Here is an 18,932-nt window from a genome sequence, read left to right on the forward strand (position 1 = left end):
GAAAAGTTAGCAGGGTGAAATTTCAACAGATGGAAGCAGAACCCATGCTCCAAGTGAACTGTCCAGTGAGCAGAAAGTCACGTACAAGGGGAGGCCTGTTTTCGCGTGTCACTGGACTGCACAGTGTTATTTAGATCATTAAAACTTGGACATGAAAGAGGTGAAAAGGCAGGGGAAGCAGCATTCAGACCCTGCACAAGTCCCAGCACTGTGCCTTGAACTGAACTCTTCTGTAGCATAGAGGAGACTGTCACTGTCAAACACAGAGCTCATTAGAAACTTCATTTCCAAAACAGAGGAAGAATATTCTCCAGACAGCAGCATCCTCTCCAGCATGCAGCTTCTCTGGTCACTTCCCTGTAGAGGTCTCTGCAGAATCTACAATTGAAGTATGGAAACCCACCCCTTGTAGAATTAAAGTGCACATGTGATCTACATACTTAGACTCAAGATCCAGTGGCAGGATCAGGGTGCTTGCCTGGCCAGGGACCTTGCCTGCTGAACCTGGGTCCTAACACACTGGTGGCAGTACAAGTTACAAAAATAATATTTTGAAACCTGCTTCCACAATACTGAACCGCAACTTGGATCCAGTCTACCAAGACCCGAGCACACTACCTTACCTGGACAGCACAGACAACTCCCAGTACATAGGTTGGCTGTATGGCAGAGTTTAACCCAAACTTATCTACCACACATTCTAGCAAGAGATCTATGCATTCAGTTCCAAGCGTAGCCTCTTCTGATGGTAAAACTGCTTCCATTACCACCCCACTCCCACTGGTTTTTAGATGCACACAGCTTTCTGGCCGAAGTGGTTTCCCTCCCCGCTCCATCCCCCCAAATTCCTTATAGTTCGCATCTATCCAACAGTAGATTGGAAGCTAAATTCAGGTGTTCCAAAATTAGAGGAGAAAGAAAAAAAATACACATTACTTCCAACTCTGACTACATTTTTGCCATGCAGTTAGCTTTCAAAGTTAGTGAAATGACAGAGTTGATGCTAAAACCTGTGAACATTTCTTCCTGAGGACCGGTGACTTGGCTCAGTTTTAGAGCAAGAAAGCTGAAGTGTTGTGCCTGCCAACTGGCACCTGCTGACAGCAGCTTAACGGACCCTGCCCACTTTGTGGCACCGTGGCAAAGGCTCACTGCTGAGCCTGACAGGCTGAGGTTCTGCTGCTGGGGCATTTCCGATGAGAGAGGGAGGCAGGCACGCACATATACACGCCCCACAACCAAAAACCAAACTAACTTCAGGAGAAGGAGATGCTTCCTAATTTCTGCATGTTCACTTTTAAAAAGCCAGGCCATTTTTAGAAATAAGTGTGTTGCAGCCCTGTTGCCAGACTTGCATTTAATGTTACTTGTCTGTTTTTTCCTCCTTAAAGAACCTCTGTATGCCACCCCCTCCTAAGGGCCTGCAATTACCTTCACAGCCCTGAAGGCGACTCCTCCAGAACACAGCTGAAGTACTGTATATTAGCCAGGCAGCACAGGAAAATCCTTCACTGCTGTGACCACACTCTACCTGTTCTGAGGACAGAGTGGCCTTTGATCTCCAGGGTTATAGTTCTAATACCCGAATTCACTACAACTGTAAAATTGAAAGAGTGTATAAATATTACTGGAGAGAGAGAAAGAGAGGCAACAACAGCTTCCCTCACATACCTACCTACCAGTACATGCAAAGATAAGTATCAGGATTGCTCATGAATTTGATTGCTGGTCACACTCTAACCTTAGAGAAGAATTAGCGCAAAAATCAAAAGGAAAATGGGCTAAAACACAACATCCCGGTTGTAGCCATACACATTTTTATTAGTACTATCTTTTGTGCTACATTAATGCACTGACACAGTTTGTGGTACTGCAGAGCAAAGACCATTTGCCCTAAAGGAAGAGGGCACCGGGAACCAAAGCTCTACAACTGAGCGTGCAGCTGCTCCCTGAGCTGCCTGGCTGACAATCACATCAGCCTGAGGGCGGAATAGGAGTACCCAAAAGAAAGGGCCGGATCACATGGGGTGAAAACAGATAGCAGGAGATGTTCACTCAGGCTGCAGGAGAATGTTTTCTCTGTGGGCACCTGCTTGCCCAGCCCCAATGTAGGAGCCAAACAGAGAGCAAATATGTGAAGCATGGCTGAGCGCAGCAACTATTTCCAGAATTCAGATCAGGATTTCAAGACATCCGCTGGGAGCGAAGACAGCAGAAAGCACAAATAGATGCCTGTTATGACCCCACGAGGACTTTCTCAAGGATTCCAGGAAGATGGTAGTTTAAAAAAAGAAAATCTAAACAGATTTTGCGAAGGCTGTGGTATTTCCAGCAATTCCTGCCAAGCTGTACAGCGTTTACTGGTGGGATAAGAATGGTGAAGTAGCAGCATGCACGTTCAGATGGATGCCAGCCTCCCTGAGAAATCTCGGAGTCAGGAAGCATGCATGGTACAACAAACAAGGGTTGAATCCTGCTCTCATTGAAATGAAAGGGAATTTTGCCACTGACTTCAATGGGAACATGTTCAACCAGGCGACTCGGGATCGGGAGAGTAGAGAAACTAGACAGAACCTGTGCCCGGTGAACACCGTGTATGAAAAATAAGGAAACGCATTCACTGTTCCCATTAGTACACACTTCCCTACTATGCATTTCCCCATTCGTGTACCAGCAGTGGTCATGTCTAAAATTCGGTAAACCTTAAATAGCTGACCATGCCCCTGGAAAGCCATTTAGAAATAATGCTGATATTAAGTCATCCCTTTTTGCTGTCTCCTTTCCCTCACTATTTAGCAGTAAAGGCTTTTGGACAAAAACAAGAACTTTGCTTCTATAGCGCCCACACCCGTTAATTACCGCTCACCTAAAATCAATATAATCTGGTTGCAACACAGCAGTGTCAGTGTGACTTCATGTGGGAGGAGAAGCAAGTGACCCCTTAAAAAAAGCACATTTTCAAGCCAGTGTCTTCAGTAATAAAACCCAAAAGAAAAATACAGGGCCTAATCCTGAACCCATCAAAGTCAATGGGAAAGCTCCCACTGACTTCAATGGTGCAGCATAAAATCATGTATCAGTTGCTTTAAGCAGGGACAATGTAAGTAAATTTAGAGCCACACAAATTTAGGTTTTGTAAAAACAAAATCTTATAAATGTGAAAGTGACTAAATCGGTTTCCGTAGGTTTTCTTTTCAAATCCCAATTAAGACAATTTTTTGTATTTTGATTGAAAAGGGACACCCACCAAATAAAACTTAACCCAAATTTACGATAAAACTAACACCAGTGAAAATGTTGCAACCAAAAACACGAGTGACTCTGTGTGTGTGTGTGTAAATAAAATGAAGATTTAAGTTTTTTAAATAATAAATACCTCCCTGCCATGTTTAAAAACTCAAACACTGCAGCACTAAGAATCTGAAAGCACAACTGACTATAAACAAGAGAGAAATGAATTTCTTGGTGTAAGATGGGAGAAATACAAAAGACGAGCCGAGGGGTCAGCATTAATGTAAAAAATGACATGAGATTTTCAAATCATTTTAAGTTTTTAAGGAACTCTGCTATTTTTAAAAGACGTCTGACAAACTAGGGAACAAAGCTATTTTAAAATGAACAAGGGATAAAGTGAAGGCTTATTACTGGATCTCTCAGGAGTTCCTGCCCAGCATGGAGGGAAATTTCAGCTGGCAAGATGATGTGAATGGTGCCAATTGCTTCCTATACAGAGAGAGAAGTCCAGATGGAACAGATGGTATGGTAAAAAGGACAAGAGGCAAAGTAGTATGGGCTCATTCCAGCTGACGGCATTAGAATCTTCTCCAGAAAACAGAAACGATGGATGGGGATGAAGGGAGGTTTATTACTGTGAGTGTTATGGTGTGAAAATACTAAGAGGCTCCTTACTGGAGAAGCTGCTGCCTGATGTCAGGATTACACACACCCAGAGTTCAGTGTTGGAAGATGCCTCTAAGGATCATGCAATACTCCAGCAGTCTTTGCCCCTCCACCCCGAATGCGTGTCTGGGAATTAGTTTAGGGAAAGGAAAGGGAGGTCGTGGTGACCTGCCATTGTTATAATTTGCTGTATCAGGAAGCTCTGACAGCCTGCACACCTACTGAAAAGCAAAAGCAACATGACTTTGAATATACTGCATGCATCACTTAGCAGCAGCAGCGAGCATGGCTGAATTTTATTTATTTTTTTTTGGTGGGGGAAGGGGAAAGCAGTTGAACTGACCAGCAGTTGCATTGCAATAAAACAATATTTTCCACTTCTGTAGCAACCTTCACAAAAGGCTTCCAAAGAGCTTTACAAGTGTATTCTCCCTTTTTACAGATTGGCAAACTGAGGCACAGGGAGGGGAATTGATTTGCTCAAGGTTACACGACGAGTGGGTGGCAGCATTAGGCACAGAACCAATCCCTAGTCTCAAGCGTTAGTCATTAGTCCATGCCACGGTCGATATTTTGCTTTGCAAATTATTTCAGATATTTCTGCTTTCTTAAGCAGTTTCCCCTAACAAACCATCTTCTCCTTGATCCTGCAACACACAGCCCTGGGCCTGCGACATCCTGGTAGTTTCAGTGAAAAAACACCGTTTCACAAATTCAGCTTCAGCAGAAGGCCCAGTAGGAGCACAGATACCCCTGATAACTGGCAAGCCTGGCACAAAGAAGCACGAGAAACACATGAAAGGTGAATGAATTTTAGCTTTTAAATCAAAGTGTTTTCAAGGACTGAAAAATAAACCAGTCCAAGACCTGGGGGCTGCTAGATTCAATCCCGCACCAGTACCAAAGTACTGCCAGACCGAGAGGCTAGTGAGTTTTTAGATCTGATAACTCAAAGCCTGCCAAGGGTGGCACTCCCTGGCCCTACCAGAACAAAGGTTTTCAGAGCCAGGACACTACTTTTCCAAGTGCTGATCTGCAGCAAGAGATCAGAAAGAAAAAAAAAAGCCTAGTCGCTGGGGTGAGCATTTCCCCTCCGATAAAAAAGTCTTTTAAAGCAAAAGCAGACAATTCTTTGCTTCCTCCACCCCCTTCCCCTCCACACACACTCTGGTATGCTAGGAAAGCAGACTACAATCTCTAAACAAGGCACTACCCGTTAAAGAGATTAGGCTACATTAGGGTTCACCAAGGCAATTCCGCATGATAAAACCATTCCCTGTGGAGAGGGGAACAATAGTTCCCTTAGGGCTTGTCTGCATGGGGAAGTTTCCCAGCATAGCTAACCTGGTACAATTATTTTGCTATAGCTGTTAGTATAAAGCTCCTAGATGGCCACTGTTCCAGAATAAAAGTGATTTTATTCTAGAATATTTACTCCACTTCCAAAGTTCCATTGTAACAAAATAATGTCTGTGTGGGAAGATTTCCCAGCACACACACAATCTCTATGCCAGCCTGTTGTAGGGAGATCCCTTGTAATTTGTGTGCGGTTTTGGTTCTGCTTCATTCAGGAGCCTGAGGACAAAAGAGGAATCAGTTCAAGAGAGTATCATTTCAAAGGAGGTACTTTGAAGCCATCAAGTGACAGGCAGCGGCCATTTCCAGGCAGGTGAAACAATGATGAAGTAAACAAAACAAAAAACCAACTATCAGTAGGTTTTCAGGCAATGAGACAAAGACTGAACTCCTATTGGCTCGAAAGCTAATTTGATATTCAATGACACAAATTCTCCTGTGAGTTATGAGCACACAACTCCACTGAACTCAAAAGGAGATGCATACGTGCATGTGAAGGCAGAATTTGACCCCAAATCCAGAAAACTCCATACAATATACTTCCCTCTCCTCTTCTCAGGAGCACTCTTGTATTGTAAGTAACTTCCTTATGTTGAACCCATTCTGATCAAGACCACAGATCTAAAGGTTTTACAGTTTTACAATGGCCCCTTCAAAGTCACAGCTCAGAAACATTACTACTCTGTTATCAAGCACTGCAGGCATCTATGGTGATTCCATTCTCTTGGCACCACAGATCGACATGTCAGCCAGATGCCTTTGAATCTACCCAGTTTTGTTGTCAAATCTGTTTTCGACAAGTAAAGTGTTCTCTTCGGGAAAAGTGCAATTGAGAACTGTAATGATCACATCATCCCGAAAGCACTAGAAAGAGCATGAACCAACTTCAGCCCTGGCATCCAACAGCACAACTGTTAATGGTAGCTAGACTAGAACCTCTAACACCAGGGCTCAATTTAGGCTACAAACATGAACAAAGTTTCACTTCTTAGTATAGAGCTGTCAAATAATGAGACTTAACTACTCTGCATGCAAATAAGGAGAAGCATAGGCTTGTGAAACTAGGAAACACAGTTTGTGAAGAAATTAGTGATGATTCTTATCTGTTGGAGCTGGGTCTCTTTTCTCAGAGTGGCTGTCACAGACGACGAGATCAAGTACCAGCGTGGGGCTTTGTCAGTTTCTCATGGCTCCAAATGCAAGAGGAGCAGATATTTTAATTTTAAAGATTCCCTCAGGGGGAGGAACCACTTGTGTACAGTGGAATATCAGTCTAACATGACCATAATCTGCACTGGCCTATACTGAGAAAGCTCACTGAAGCTCAGCAGCCACCCAATTCTACTATCTCTCTGCATGTCACTAAATAATGTAGACAGCACAAAGGAAACAGTCTGAGGCACCAAAATATGTATCCAAGTAATGCCCTGAAGTGGAAGGCAAACAGCATTTATCACTACAGCTATGGAAGGGAAACGGTTACACTGAGGGGTAATTATCAGGGATTCTGTTCATGAACCTCATGGCTTCTAGTAGGTTGCTCAGTTATTTTTTGCCTCAAATCAAAGATTGATTTCAGCAGAAGCAGCTGATAATTGCCCTTAATCTGAATTCGTTAAAAGTCACTTCCAAATCATTCCTTAATTAAATGTAATCACATTATGGGATTCAGTGAGAGCAGAATAACAGGCTTACGACCCATGTGGTATCTATTAAAAAGATCTACATAGTCTCCTTTTTCAAACAAAGGTTACTTGTGACAGAAGTGTTTAAATGTTGCTCTTTCATATTTAACTGTCTTACTATGCAATTTGTTATAAACTAGTTGAGTAACCGTTTCCTGTTAAAAGAATTCTCCCTCTGTAAATACTGTGTATTAAAGAGGTTAGCAAAAAAAGGGGGTGGGAATTAGTTTGTGCCTTTTTTTTTTTTAATGTTTTAAGATGTATCAAAATAGCACAAAACTAAGCCTATTCTTTCCCTTCTTGTGTTTTTGCATTAAAATGTCATGTCTTTACTACTTTCCTGGAAGACTTTCTGGATGAGAAAAACTGATTATGCCATTATGTTAATGAAACCTGACAAATGGAGAGGTGAAAGTTATTTTTTCAGAATGTTTAAGAGTTTGATTTTATTAATATGAATTTAACCCAAACACTTATAAGAAAAACAAACATTTAACAACATGAACCATTAAAATAAGGCCGAAGAAAGTTTATATTCTGCCCTTTGCCAAGTCATCTATATAAATTTTTCCTAGTAGAGTTCATTAAAAAAATTTAATTACAGAAAATGAAGCTAAAATAGTAGAAGTGTCTATTCTGTAATGACAGGTTTCAGAGTAGCAGCCGTGTTAGTCTGTATCCGCAAAAAGAACAGGAGTACTTGTGGCACCTTAAAGACTAACAAATTTATTTTAGAATGAGCTTTCATGAGCTGCAGCTCACTTCTTCGGATGCATAGAATGGAACACACAGACAGGGGGTATTTATACATACAGAGAACATGAAAAGGTGGAAGTATGCATACCAACAGGCAGAGTCTAATGATTATTTATACAAGCAGTGTTATTAATACCTGTAACATTCACTGTGATGATATTAATCTTGATGAACCCTTGTTATTCATATTGATTAATGTTTGATTGGTATGTTAACGTTTTGTCCTGCATACAGGAGAGAAACAAGCGGTAGTATTCAACTGCTCTCCACATATCAGAGAATATATAATCTAAAGAGAAACCTGCAGTCACACCTATATCATAGAGGAAACACTGCACCTTAACAACAAAAGAAAGAAGAGCAAAACAACACAACAGCAAAGAAAATACTGTTAGAGTTCCATCTTTGGGAACAGTGTTTTATCTATGATGGGAACAGGGTATATCAAACACATGCACTGGAATCACCTAACAACTGAGCCAGACAATGACCTCCATTTGTTAATGAAGTTTAACTTCTCAGAGGAATTCCATTGTAAGAGAAAGTTTTCCTCTCAGCTCCATTTGGCAGAGCTCAACTCTCACCATTCTGCTCTTCCTGTCAGAATTTTTCTCATGAACTCCACAGCGGATAAGTGCCACAAACTGCATTGCATGCATGGATCTTTCAAAGGCAAGGAGGATCGTCTGTCTACACTGCAATAAGACACCTGCAGCTGGCCAGTGTCAGCTGACATGGGCTCATAGCGCTTGGGCTGCAGGGCTATAAAACTGCAGTGTAGACATTCAGGCTTGGGCTAAAGCTGCCTGAGCATCTATACTGCAATTTTATAGCCTGGTGAGCCCGAACCAGCTGATAAACAGGCCCACAAGTGTTCTATTGCGGTGTAGACATACCTGGAGAGAACTTCACACAGAGTGAGCGCCAACTGTCAAAGTCAAGACATGTCACTAGGATTTGAGGGGGAAATTTCGCTCCTATTAAGTACTAGAATCATCTCTTCCTTAGCCCCTGCCCTTGTCTATCAACCGTACCTTGAAACCAGAGATCTGCATGTGCAGTCTACCTGGAACAGCAGCAGTAAAGCAGCAAACACACTTATTTCACCACTGGAGGCTGGGCTTGGGTCAGTCAGCAGAAGTATGGTAGTCTTGTTCCATTAGTTATTAAGGAATGTTTATCCACACTGACACACCAGTTTTCAACCTGTGCTAAGAAAGGGCCATTTGGTGCTGTAATCCCATGAAAGACTATATGGACTCCATCAGATACTATAGTGATAAGATATAAAATTATACAGTAACTGCACACCATGACAGGTCTGTGAGAGGGCAGCTTAGACAATGCTGAGACACACAAAGCCTGGTCCAAACACTAACTTAACTCCAGTGCAAACACACATCCACCCGTGCGCACACACACGTATAGAAAAGTGGATAGGGAAAAAGAAAAAAAAAAGTTTGCTTTTTAAGACCAGTACAATTATTGTTTAAATAACTGACAATCCAAAGAAGGCCTCGTATCAAATCATTTGACTTGAACAGCTTATTTTCTACTAAAAGCATTGCATTAAAATATGGAAAAAAAATCCCCCACCACCCCAAAAAATAAATAAAAAAGCCCGGAATCGTAGACATTATTTCTACAGTTCTTTTGCTCAATAGAACTGCACATTACATTTCCCCATAACGTCAGCAGCAGAGTGCCAGTAAATCTCATTTAGTTACTGAAAATGGATCAGATGACAAAAAAAATTGCATTCTGAATAAATCAAAGCTACCTTGTTAACCCAATTACCTACACGTGACTTCTGGCTGCAGAGCAGCCTTGTTCATCAATACAATCTCCCAAAATGGAAATACTCACCCACACACAGGATGTTGAAACAGAAGCCATGGTTAACTGATTTATTAACCAGCTGGTCAGGCAAACTGTCAAATCCCACATGTCCAGAAAGAGGGACAGTACGGCAACCTTCACCCTGGAATGATTGAAAACACATTTTTAGAAGTTACTTCTAAGTACAACACTCTAATTGATATACACTTTTTAAGACCTCCCAAGAGGAATGTGTCACTTCTTCCTTTTGCTGAACAGTCCAAAAACAGATCTGTACGTATTGTAAATCTTTGCTTCTTGTCAGCATACTTCCCTCACTGCTTAATAAACGGCTCCAGATAATGCAAACAAAATACCTGATTCCGCTTGTGTTGCAAAGTTCCTCTGCCACAGAAATATATTAGAGAACTATGTTTAAACAGCTGCAATTATGTGTGTATACAGTTTACGTATAATTATTAAAGTTTTGATGCATGGGACTCTCAAAACTTTCCCTATAATGGAAGCAACACAAATGACCCTCCCCTGGAAAACAGAAGCTAATCGTCAGTAATTATAGCTATTTTGTAATAAAATGTCAATATAACTTGAGGGCTAGAAAGAATTAGTAACAAAGTTATAAGCCTACCCAATAATCAGACAACTGAAACACAACATAGCTGTAAAGTGTAAGTATTAAGAACACAAGATGGCCATACTGGGTCAGACTAAAGGTCCATCCAGCCCAGTATCCTGTCTGCCGACAGTGACCAATGCCAGGTGCCCCAGAGAGAGTGAACCTAACAGGCAACGATCAAGTGATCTCTCTCCTGCCATCCATCTCCACCCTCTGACAAACAGAGGCCAGGGACACCATTCCTTACCCATCCTGGCTAATAGCCATTAATGGACATAACCTCCATAAATTTATCTAGTTCTCATTTAAACCCTGTTATAGTCCTAGCCTTCACAACCTCCTCAGGCAAGGAGTCCCACAGGCTGACTGTGCGCTGTGTGAAGAACAACTTCCTTTTATTTGTTTTAAACCTGCTGCCCATTAATTTCATTTGGTGGCCCCTAGTTCTTATATTATGGGAACAAGTAAATAACTTTTCCTTATTCACTTTCTCCACACCATTCAAGATTTTATATACCTCTATCATATCCCCCCCCCAGTCTCCTCTTTTCCCAGATGAAAAGTCCTAGCTTCTTTAATCTCTCCTCATATGGGACCCATTCCAAACCCCTAATCATTTTAGTTGCCCTTCTCTGAACCTTTTCTAATGCCAGTATATCTTTTTTGAGATGAAGAGACCACATCTGTACGCAGTATTCAAGATGTGGGCATACCAGGGATTTATATAAAGGCACTAAGATATTCTCTGTCTTATTCTCTATCCCTTTTTGAATGATTCCTAACATCCTGTTTGGTTTTTTGACTGCCGCTGCACACTGCATGGACGTCTTCAGAGAACTATCCACAATGACTCCAAGAACTCTTTCCTCATTAGTTGTAGCTAAATTAGCCCCATCATATTGTATGTGTAGTTGGGGTGATATTTTCCCCATGTGCATTACTTTACATTTATCCACATTAAATTTCATTTGCCATTTTGTTGCCCAATCACTTAGTTTTGGGAGATCTTTTTGAAGTTCTTCACAGTCTGCTTTGGTCTTAACTATCTTGAGCAGCTTAGTATTGTCTGCAAACTTTGCCACCTCACTGTTTACCCCTTTCTCCAGATCATTTATGAATAAGTTGAATTGGATTGGTCCTAGGACTGACCCTTGGGGAACACCACTAATTACCCCTCTCCATTCTGAAAATTTACCATTTATTCCTACCCTTTTTCTCTGTCTTTTAACCAGTTCTCAATCTATGAAAGGATCTTTCCTCTTATTCCATGACAACTTAGCTTACGTAAGAGCCTTTGGTAAGGGACCTTGTCAAAGGCTTTCTGGAAATCTAAGTACACTATGTCCAGTGGATTCTCTTTGTCCACATTTGTTGAACCCTTAAAAGAACTCCAATAGATTAGTAAGACGTGATTTCCCTTTACAGAAACCATGTTAACTTTTGTCCAACAATTTATGTTCTTCTATGTGTCTGATAATTTTATTCTTTACTATTGTTTCAACTAATTTGTCCAGTACCGACGTTAGACTTACCGGTCTGTAATTGCCGGGATCACCTCTAGAGCCCTTTTTAAATATTGGCATTACATTAGCTATCTTCTAGTCATTGGGTACAGAAGCTGATTTAAAGGACAGGTTACAAACCATAGTTAATAGTGCCACAATTTCACATTTGAGTTCCTTCAGAACTCTTGGGTGAATACCATCTGGTTCCCGTGACTTGTTATTGTAACAACAGCTGCTACCAACACAACCTAAATGGAGAGTTGTTGAATATGGCAATGTTTTCTGTATTATTGCAAATGCAAACATCTTAGTTAACCAATTAGAGTTCAGTAAAATCCTAATAATGACAATTAGCAATAGACACAATTGCCATCATTGCAGGGACCAACAGGGAATAAACCCACACTGCAGATAGATGGACTAGATGGCCTAACAGGTCTTTTCCATGTCTACATATTATACTTCTGGGATTGCTGCTGTCCAAGCTACAGAAAATACTATACATAATTAGTGTTTGTTGGCAGACCATGTACCTTCCAGCATATTTATCCACAAGAGGCAACAGACTGTCCAGAAAAACTCTGAGTTGAACACATTTCTAAATGTTAGTCTTCCCAGATGGAAGAGATTTGGGGGCGTTCATGAGTACTGCATCTCAATCGTGGGGCTCTGTAGAGAAGGAAAATCCCAACCTCTAGAGTCGCACAGAGCCTTGCATCAACAATGGCTCCTCAGCAACACACTGCCACCCCCAACATCTGGCAGCCTAGTTTCCAGTAGCTAAATCCCCACAGGGCTGCACTGGGTCAAACCCAGAAGAGACTTTCAAACAGCAGCAATTCCCAGCTGGAAACAATGCAGGGAGAGTGGCTGCCCGCAGGCTCCATCCATTCCTGGGCCACAAACAGCACAACCACAAAACAAACCAACAGCAGCTATGCAGGCACCAGCTCAGGAGCTTCAGCAGAGAGGGTAGGAGTGAAAGGAGGATGCAGGTCCTTATTCTGACTCCCACACCTGCCCCTGAAAGAGAGATATGGGCCTGGAAACAAAAGGCTTATCCATCCCCCATGCCAGATACACAGAGCAGCTAACAGGTGGCTCACTTCTCACTGCCAGCCTTTTTGAAATGTTCACCTGGCTACTGCACAAAGGTCAACTTATGATAAGCTATTCTGGACACAAGCTAGAAATCTGCATAAAAATACCTAAACTATCTGCAAAGATTCATATTCCAAGTCTGAGTCATCCAAAATTGTATTTCAGTGTTAATTTCATATATTTGCATGCAAATGTGATAGCAAGAACAGTTTTTCCCCCACAAATGACATTTCTCTCACTCAAGGCATCTCCCTAAATAAGGCATTTCACTCTCCAGTGCAGAAAATTCACATTCGGCTTTTCAAACACATCATTACTTTGTCAGAAGTATTACAGTAATCAGGTGGCCAAAACCAGTGTGAGAGAATGCCACTCAATGTCACTTTATTTTAGTCTCAGATTTATATCTTTACATATCTAAAATCCTTTTTTAAAAGGCCATAAAATGTGTTTTTCTTTCATTGAACTAACCTATATTTTAGAACAGGGAAAATGCTATCAAGAAATGCTTTTTTTTTTTTAATCTGAGGCTCCACAATACATTCGAGCCATTAGCCATATTTACAGCCTTGTTATGTGTAAATATGTTCCCCCAGCCATATTTTGTGTGCGAGTCTGCTTCCTCCTGCCAACATGTTCACCAAATATGGCGCTTGATGAATTCCAAAGCACCTTGCCTCCAAATCATGTTTATAAGAGGAATCCATTCTAGTTACCCAAGGGATTTTATTTTATCTCAAAGGCCTTCTGAGTGTGCAGCTCTGCATTCCAGTAATTCAAAAAGGAGTAGCAATTAGAGAATATTGTACACAGGAGGAAGAAGAGGTGAATCAGGTTGTAATACACTCAGCCTTTGCAAGCATAGATTAACATACGCACACTAAAATAAAAACTGACAGAATAATCTCAGGCAATGTTTTGTCTCCACTAAGTGTGAGTCGCTACCGCAGTAACCTAGTGGAAACACTCCACTGATGAGCACTAACAAAAGCAACAGAGACGGAATCACAAGCAGGATTCTAACTGGAGACAGGAAGAAATGTCAAGTGCATTTTCAATACCAAATCTTAAAATCTGCAGTGCTGGAATACTACCTAAAACACAAACTCTAAGAACCCAACCCAATTTGCTACCGGGAATGTGGGGAGAAGTATAGGCTCTCATTCAGAACATATTTTCTCTCTTCATCCCTAAATATAAATGCGATACGGATGGAACAAGAGGCAAGACACATTTCACCAAGAAGAACTCTAGCTACAATGCGCTTCCTGTTCACTCTTCTCTAGTCACCTGTGGTTTTAAAATGCTGTTAAACCACACTGCACATCCGTTACAGACAAAGCAGCAAATACCGTGTAAATAACTGATTTTTTAATCATAGTACATTAACCTCCCCATTAAAACACAAAGACAATGTAAAAATAACTTGGCATATCAAGCTGCTATACACTCTTAAGGAAGGAGAGTTGGAACATAAACAGCCCTGAAATATGGACATTAGAACAGTCATAAAATAAAACCCATCACTATGAAATATAGTGGAGCTCACCTAAGAAAGCTCCACTAATTTTCCTTGGCACTTCAGTCCAGAAGTTGAGAGATAAGAAGCAGTGAAACATATTGGAAAGTAATGGTTTAGACTCAGACTGCTTGGGGCATACCAGAAAATCATCAGAAATGAGAAAATCTGTGGGGAGAGGAGACTCATGGACCAAAAATGGTCTGCCTGGCCGCAGCCTATTTATGCAAATACATGTTTTCAGGACCAGAGCCTCAATGTACAAAATGAAGGCTCAGTACTCAGGATATTGCGACATGTAATGTCTAGGTCATAAACAAGGTATGAGTGAGGGTGACAAATCATACTGAGTACTTCAGTGCAGATCTGAATTAATTTTGCTCAAAACTGAATGAAAACATTTCAGTCGGTGCAGTATTTTGTACTGCATCTGCTTGGATGCGCTCGAGAGCTTCTGCCATGGACTGCCCTTAATAAGAGTTTTTTAAGGTAGAGTCCGGGATGTACAACCTGGGTCACACATTTTCTAATGTTTCTTAACAAAGAAGTTGTCCAGAAACTTGTACAAAAAAAGAGCTTATTTGGGTCAGGCCACTATCTGACTGTTTCTTCTAAGAAGTTTGTCCTTTGATAATGTTATCTAGGTAGTATCTAACTGTTTAACAGATAAAAAGATTTTCACTTCATCTTTAAGCAAGAAGAATTTTGGAGCAACTTCACTTTCTGGGAGCAAAGATTCTGTATTATGATACTCACTTAATTTAGACCCCGGTTGGCTCTGATCAGAAGACAGCCTAAAATAGCACTTTCACTGACTACTTCTGACTTGTACAAGTATGTGGTTCTTTTATGCAATGACAGAAATCCCTGATGGGCAGTGTAAATAGCTATACTTCAGATTACATTTGTGAAGGAAAAGGCTTCATGTTTCTTTTTCTTTCCCAGTTATTACTGAATAAATCAGTAGGCGAATTTAAAAAAAAGTGGTTTTGAATTCACCAAGAAGAAACCATGGCACTCTCCTCTTTAACTTGACTGCACTGATCATCCATTCAACATCCAAGAACAGTCAAGTGCTTCTGCAATTTCTGACTGTGACAGCTCCATTGCTAACACTTCTTGATGCCCTTGCCAAAGGTTGCAGAGATGTCAGACTATTTGGATATTTTCCCAGGAAAAATTCCCTCACCCAAAAAAATAGGATAAGAAAAACGGTCAGCACCCCTCCTCCCATTACTTTCAATCTTATACTATATAAATTACATAGGACAGCTTCCTATGCAAATCTAGGCCCTGATCCTGCAAGCTGACCTCCTCTCCCCAACATGAACCCCTTCATCCAAGCAGAGACCCACTGACTTCATCATGGGCAGAAGCCTAATGCCTACATGGGGCCTATTTGATCAGCTTGCAGGATCAGGATTTTATTGCTCATTAAAGGTGTCAGATTCACAACTCTCATCTACAGAGAAGGTAGCCGAAGCTCATCTACACTGCCCTGCTAAGGTGCCGCAACCATGAGCTGAAAGAACTGCCTCCTAGAGGTAAAGGGGGAGTTCATTCTTTGCATCTCCGCAGAGGCTGACAATAACAGCAATCATTTCTGTGCTGTGGATGCATGTTCCCTGAAAACTGGATCGATACCACACTTATTTCATAGAGACCACTCAACAGCCATTAAATGGTAATAATTTTCCATTACTACTGCCCTGGGCTGGTATCAGTGACAACACAGGGATGAAAGGTTATGTATCCCTACAACAAATCCCTGGTGCCATCAACCCCCACCCTTCTTATACAACGTAAACTGCTCTCAAAAGATAACAGTGGTGTTCTGATCCACCATGCTACCACTGACTGCACAACAAACCACTGCCTCAAGTCTGGGTCTACAACAGCACGAGTCATCTATCAGGATAAAGACATTTTCAGTTGGTGACATATTCATTTTTTGTCTGTCTAAAAAAAAAATGTTTTAAAATCACACACTGCAAATAACTAGCTGTCTGCCTTGCCTTGCAACAGTAGCCATATCACATGAGTGTTTAACAGTCCTATGCAGCATCCCTTTACGAGAATGCAATGCTGAGTTTTATTTTAGAAGGCAAAGAAGTGTGCCGATTTTCATACCATGACAATATGCCAAGGGGGATGTCCAGAAGGAAATAATGTCACTAACTGGCAAGGCAAAGGCTGCCATCACCAGTTTACCCAAGATGTGGTCATCGAAAATTTACAGCTTAGAAACCAAATTGAATATTCAACTCAAATGTTATTTCTATCTTAACATATGGATATGAAAGCTGGAAATCCGCCAAAAGTACAGACAAATATCTGAATGCCTTCAAAAGTAAATGCCACAGAAAAATAGGTATTAAATTAAATCAATTTATAACAAATGCAGAGAGTCATCTGTGTTCCACAGCCCCTTCGAGCTAGAGTTATCCAGAAAAGGAGATGGAAATATTTGGGACATGTGCCAAGAATGAAGCCAGAGCAGGTGTGCCATGAGCAGCTGGAGAAAAATGCAAAAGGAGCTAAATCGAATACTACTCAGAAAGAGAAAACATATGGAGCTTAATAGCACAGGGACATGCATTAAGAGCGGCCCAAGATAGTCAGGTGTGGAAGAGCCTTGTTTGCGTCCTAAGTGATGTCTGCAATGCAGGAAAGATTCGGAAGTCTATTAGCAAAGTGAGCTGTTAATAAGCAAAGAACAAAAATGGTCAAGTATGGCTCTTTATGGGTGGGAGACAATGCCAAGTAAGCAAGGATTCACAGCAATGGAAGCTGCACAAGACTTTCCCATTAATATTAGAAATCAACAGAAAATTTGCTAACATCCCTAATCCTCCAAATATAAAAGTTAATTCTTACTGCATTTATGATGGATTTGACACCAGTCACTTTCCTATGAAGCCTTTTGATCCAAGATTAGATAAATGCAACATTTCATCATAACAGGATGAGTTAGGGACAGTGCAACTATACGAACTCCAAGTTTTAGTCACAACGCCACATTATTTTTCAAATAACTACAGGATCAACCAAGGATATTCCTTGTTGGTAATACTACTACACTAGCCTTCTATTCCAATGCTCAGCTATGGCAAGATGACCTCATAAGCCCTTCATGTCTAACCTCTAAGAGTTATCTACATAGTGTTTTGGATCCAATGGGAATAAGCCTCCCCACCTGGGTTGGCAGACTTGGGCTAGTGGGGCTTGTGCTAGAACTCTAAAAACAGCTTGGGCTCTAACAGCCATCTCCCTCCCTCGGCTCCAGAGCCCAAGCCACAACATCACAGCTATTTCTAGAGCATTAGCATGAGACCTGTTACCCTAAGTTGGTCCACCAGGGCTGCGGGGCTTACTCCTTTGGGCTCCAAAGTACTGTGTAGACATACCCTAAAGTGATAGGATGTTCTAGTTGCACCACCACTAGAACCATGCATACAACTCCCTCTCATCCTCAGCAGAGGGTGGATTAACTAGGAACCCTTCCCCACTCACATCTAGCTACAGCATGCACTTAGAGCACCCCAGCACTGCATGCAACACCACAGCACCCTTGTAAAGCAGGGATGTGCTATCATCATTTCTGCAGAGGGGGAAGTGAAGCACAGTGACTTGTCACAGGGAGGCCTGTGGCCATGCCTGGAATTGAACCCAGCCTCCCAAGCACCAGGGTAGCATCCTAACCAGGGACCCATCCTTCCTGTCTGGTTCATGAGTCCCCGGGGCTTTCACGGTGGCACAGAAAGCTACATGTGACATGGAGCAGATGAGCTGCAAACGCAGCAGAGCCCTGGAGCGAGAGACACTCTCCCCTTTAAACGCGGGCCACACTTGCCCCCTCTCCGCGATGGAGAGCTGGGGTCGCGAAGTAGGGAGCGGGGCTGAAAGCCGGGATCCCCCCCACCCCCCGGGGGGAGAACTATAGAACTACCCGATGGCCGAGCTCGCCTCCAACTTTGCCTCTGGAGCAATGGGGACGTGCGAGCCCGCGGGGCCCGGGAGCTCAGCGGGGCCCTGGGGAACAGCGCGGGCACGGGCGCGGCACGAGTCCCGCTCGCAGCCCGGGCTGCGGGGATGGACGGAGCCGCTCGGGGCAGGCAGCCATTCATTCGGCGTCGGCAACGCCCGCCGAGCCCCCCCCCCGGGGCGGGCAGCCCCGGCGCGCCGCCCGCCGAGCCCCCCCCGCCCCGGCCCGGGCAGCCCGGCCCCGCGCTCACCACCTGCCGCGCGATCTCGGTCGCCGCCATGGCCCCGCCGCCGCCAGAAGCCGAACAGGAAACGCCCCCTCGCGCGGCCGGGAGCCCGAGCTACCCCGGAACCCGCCCACTGCGCCGGGCCGGGGGGGGGGAGGGAGCCGCAGCTCCGCCCGCCGCGCCCCGCCTCTCGCCCCCGGCACCGCGCCCCTGCGCGCGCACCCCCCCCTCCGCGCGGCCACGGGCCGGACCCGAGCCGGCTCCCTCCGCGCTGCGCGCCCCGCAAAGGCAGCTGCTGAACCCCCCCCCCCCGGCGCGGAATGGTCCGGCCCGAGCCCTGTGCGAGGTCTCGGCTACAGTGTGTCTGGGCGGGGGGAGAGGGAGGGACGAGCCCCGCGCGAGCCGGGGAGGGGAGGGGAGATGCGCCCCATGCTCCCCCCTCCC

At 43.2% G+C, this 18,932-nt stretch overlaps 1 protein-coding gene across 7 annotated transcripts in view; it reads right to left on the reverse strand.

Moving 5' to 3' along the window:
* SEPTIN6 (septin 6) overlaps nt 1-18,611 on the reverse strand; it is a 43,107-nt gene extending 24,496 nt beyond the window's left edge. For 5 of the 7 annotated variants that reach the window (XM_045030215.1, XM_045030211.1, XM_045030214.1 and 2 more), the window contains exons 1-2: nt 18,513-18,611; nt 9,564-9,678 (exon numbers count right to left, since the gene is read on the reverse strand). In XM_045030215.1, the coding sequence (XP_044886150.1) occupies nt 9,564-9,678; nt 18,513-18,542 (145 nt within the window). In that variant the 5' untranslated portion in view covers nt 18,543-18,611. Of the gene's footprint in view, nt 1-9,563; nt 9,679-14,307; nt 14,461-18,512 lie in introns of those variants that run through there. The other 2 variants (XM_045030213.1, XM_045030218.1) reach the window with 2 other exon arrangements.
* Between the last annotated feature and the right edge of the window lie 321 nt (nt 18,612-18,932).

Source organism: Mauremys mutica, chromosome 9, assembly GCF_020497125.1.
Source record: "Mauremys mutica isolate MM-2020 ecotype Southern chromosome 9, ASM2049712v1, whole genome shotgun sequence".
In the NCBI taxonomy this organism is placed as follows: domain Eukaryota; kingdom Metazoa; phylum Chordata; order Testudines; family Geoemydidae; genus Mauremys; species Mauremys mutica.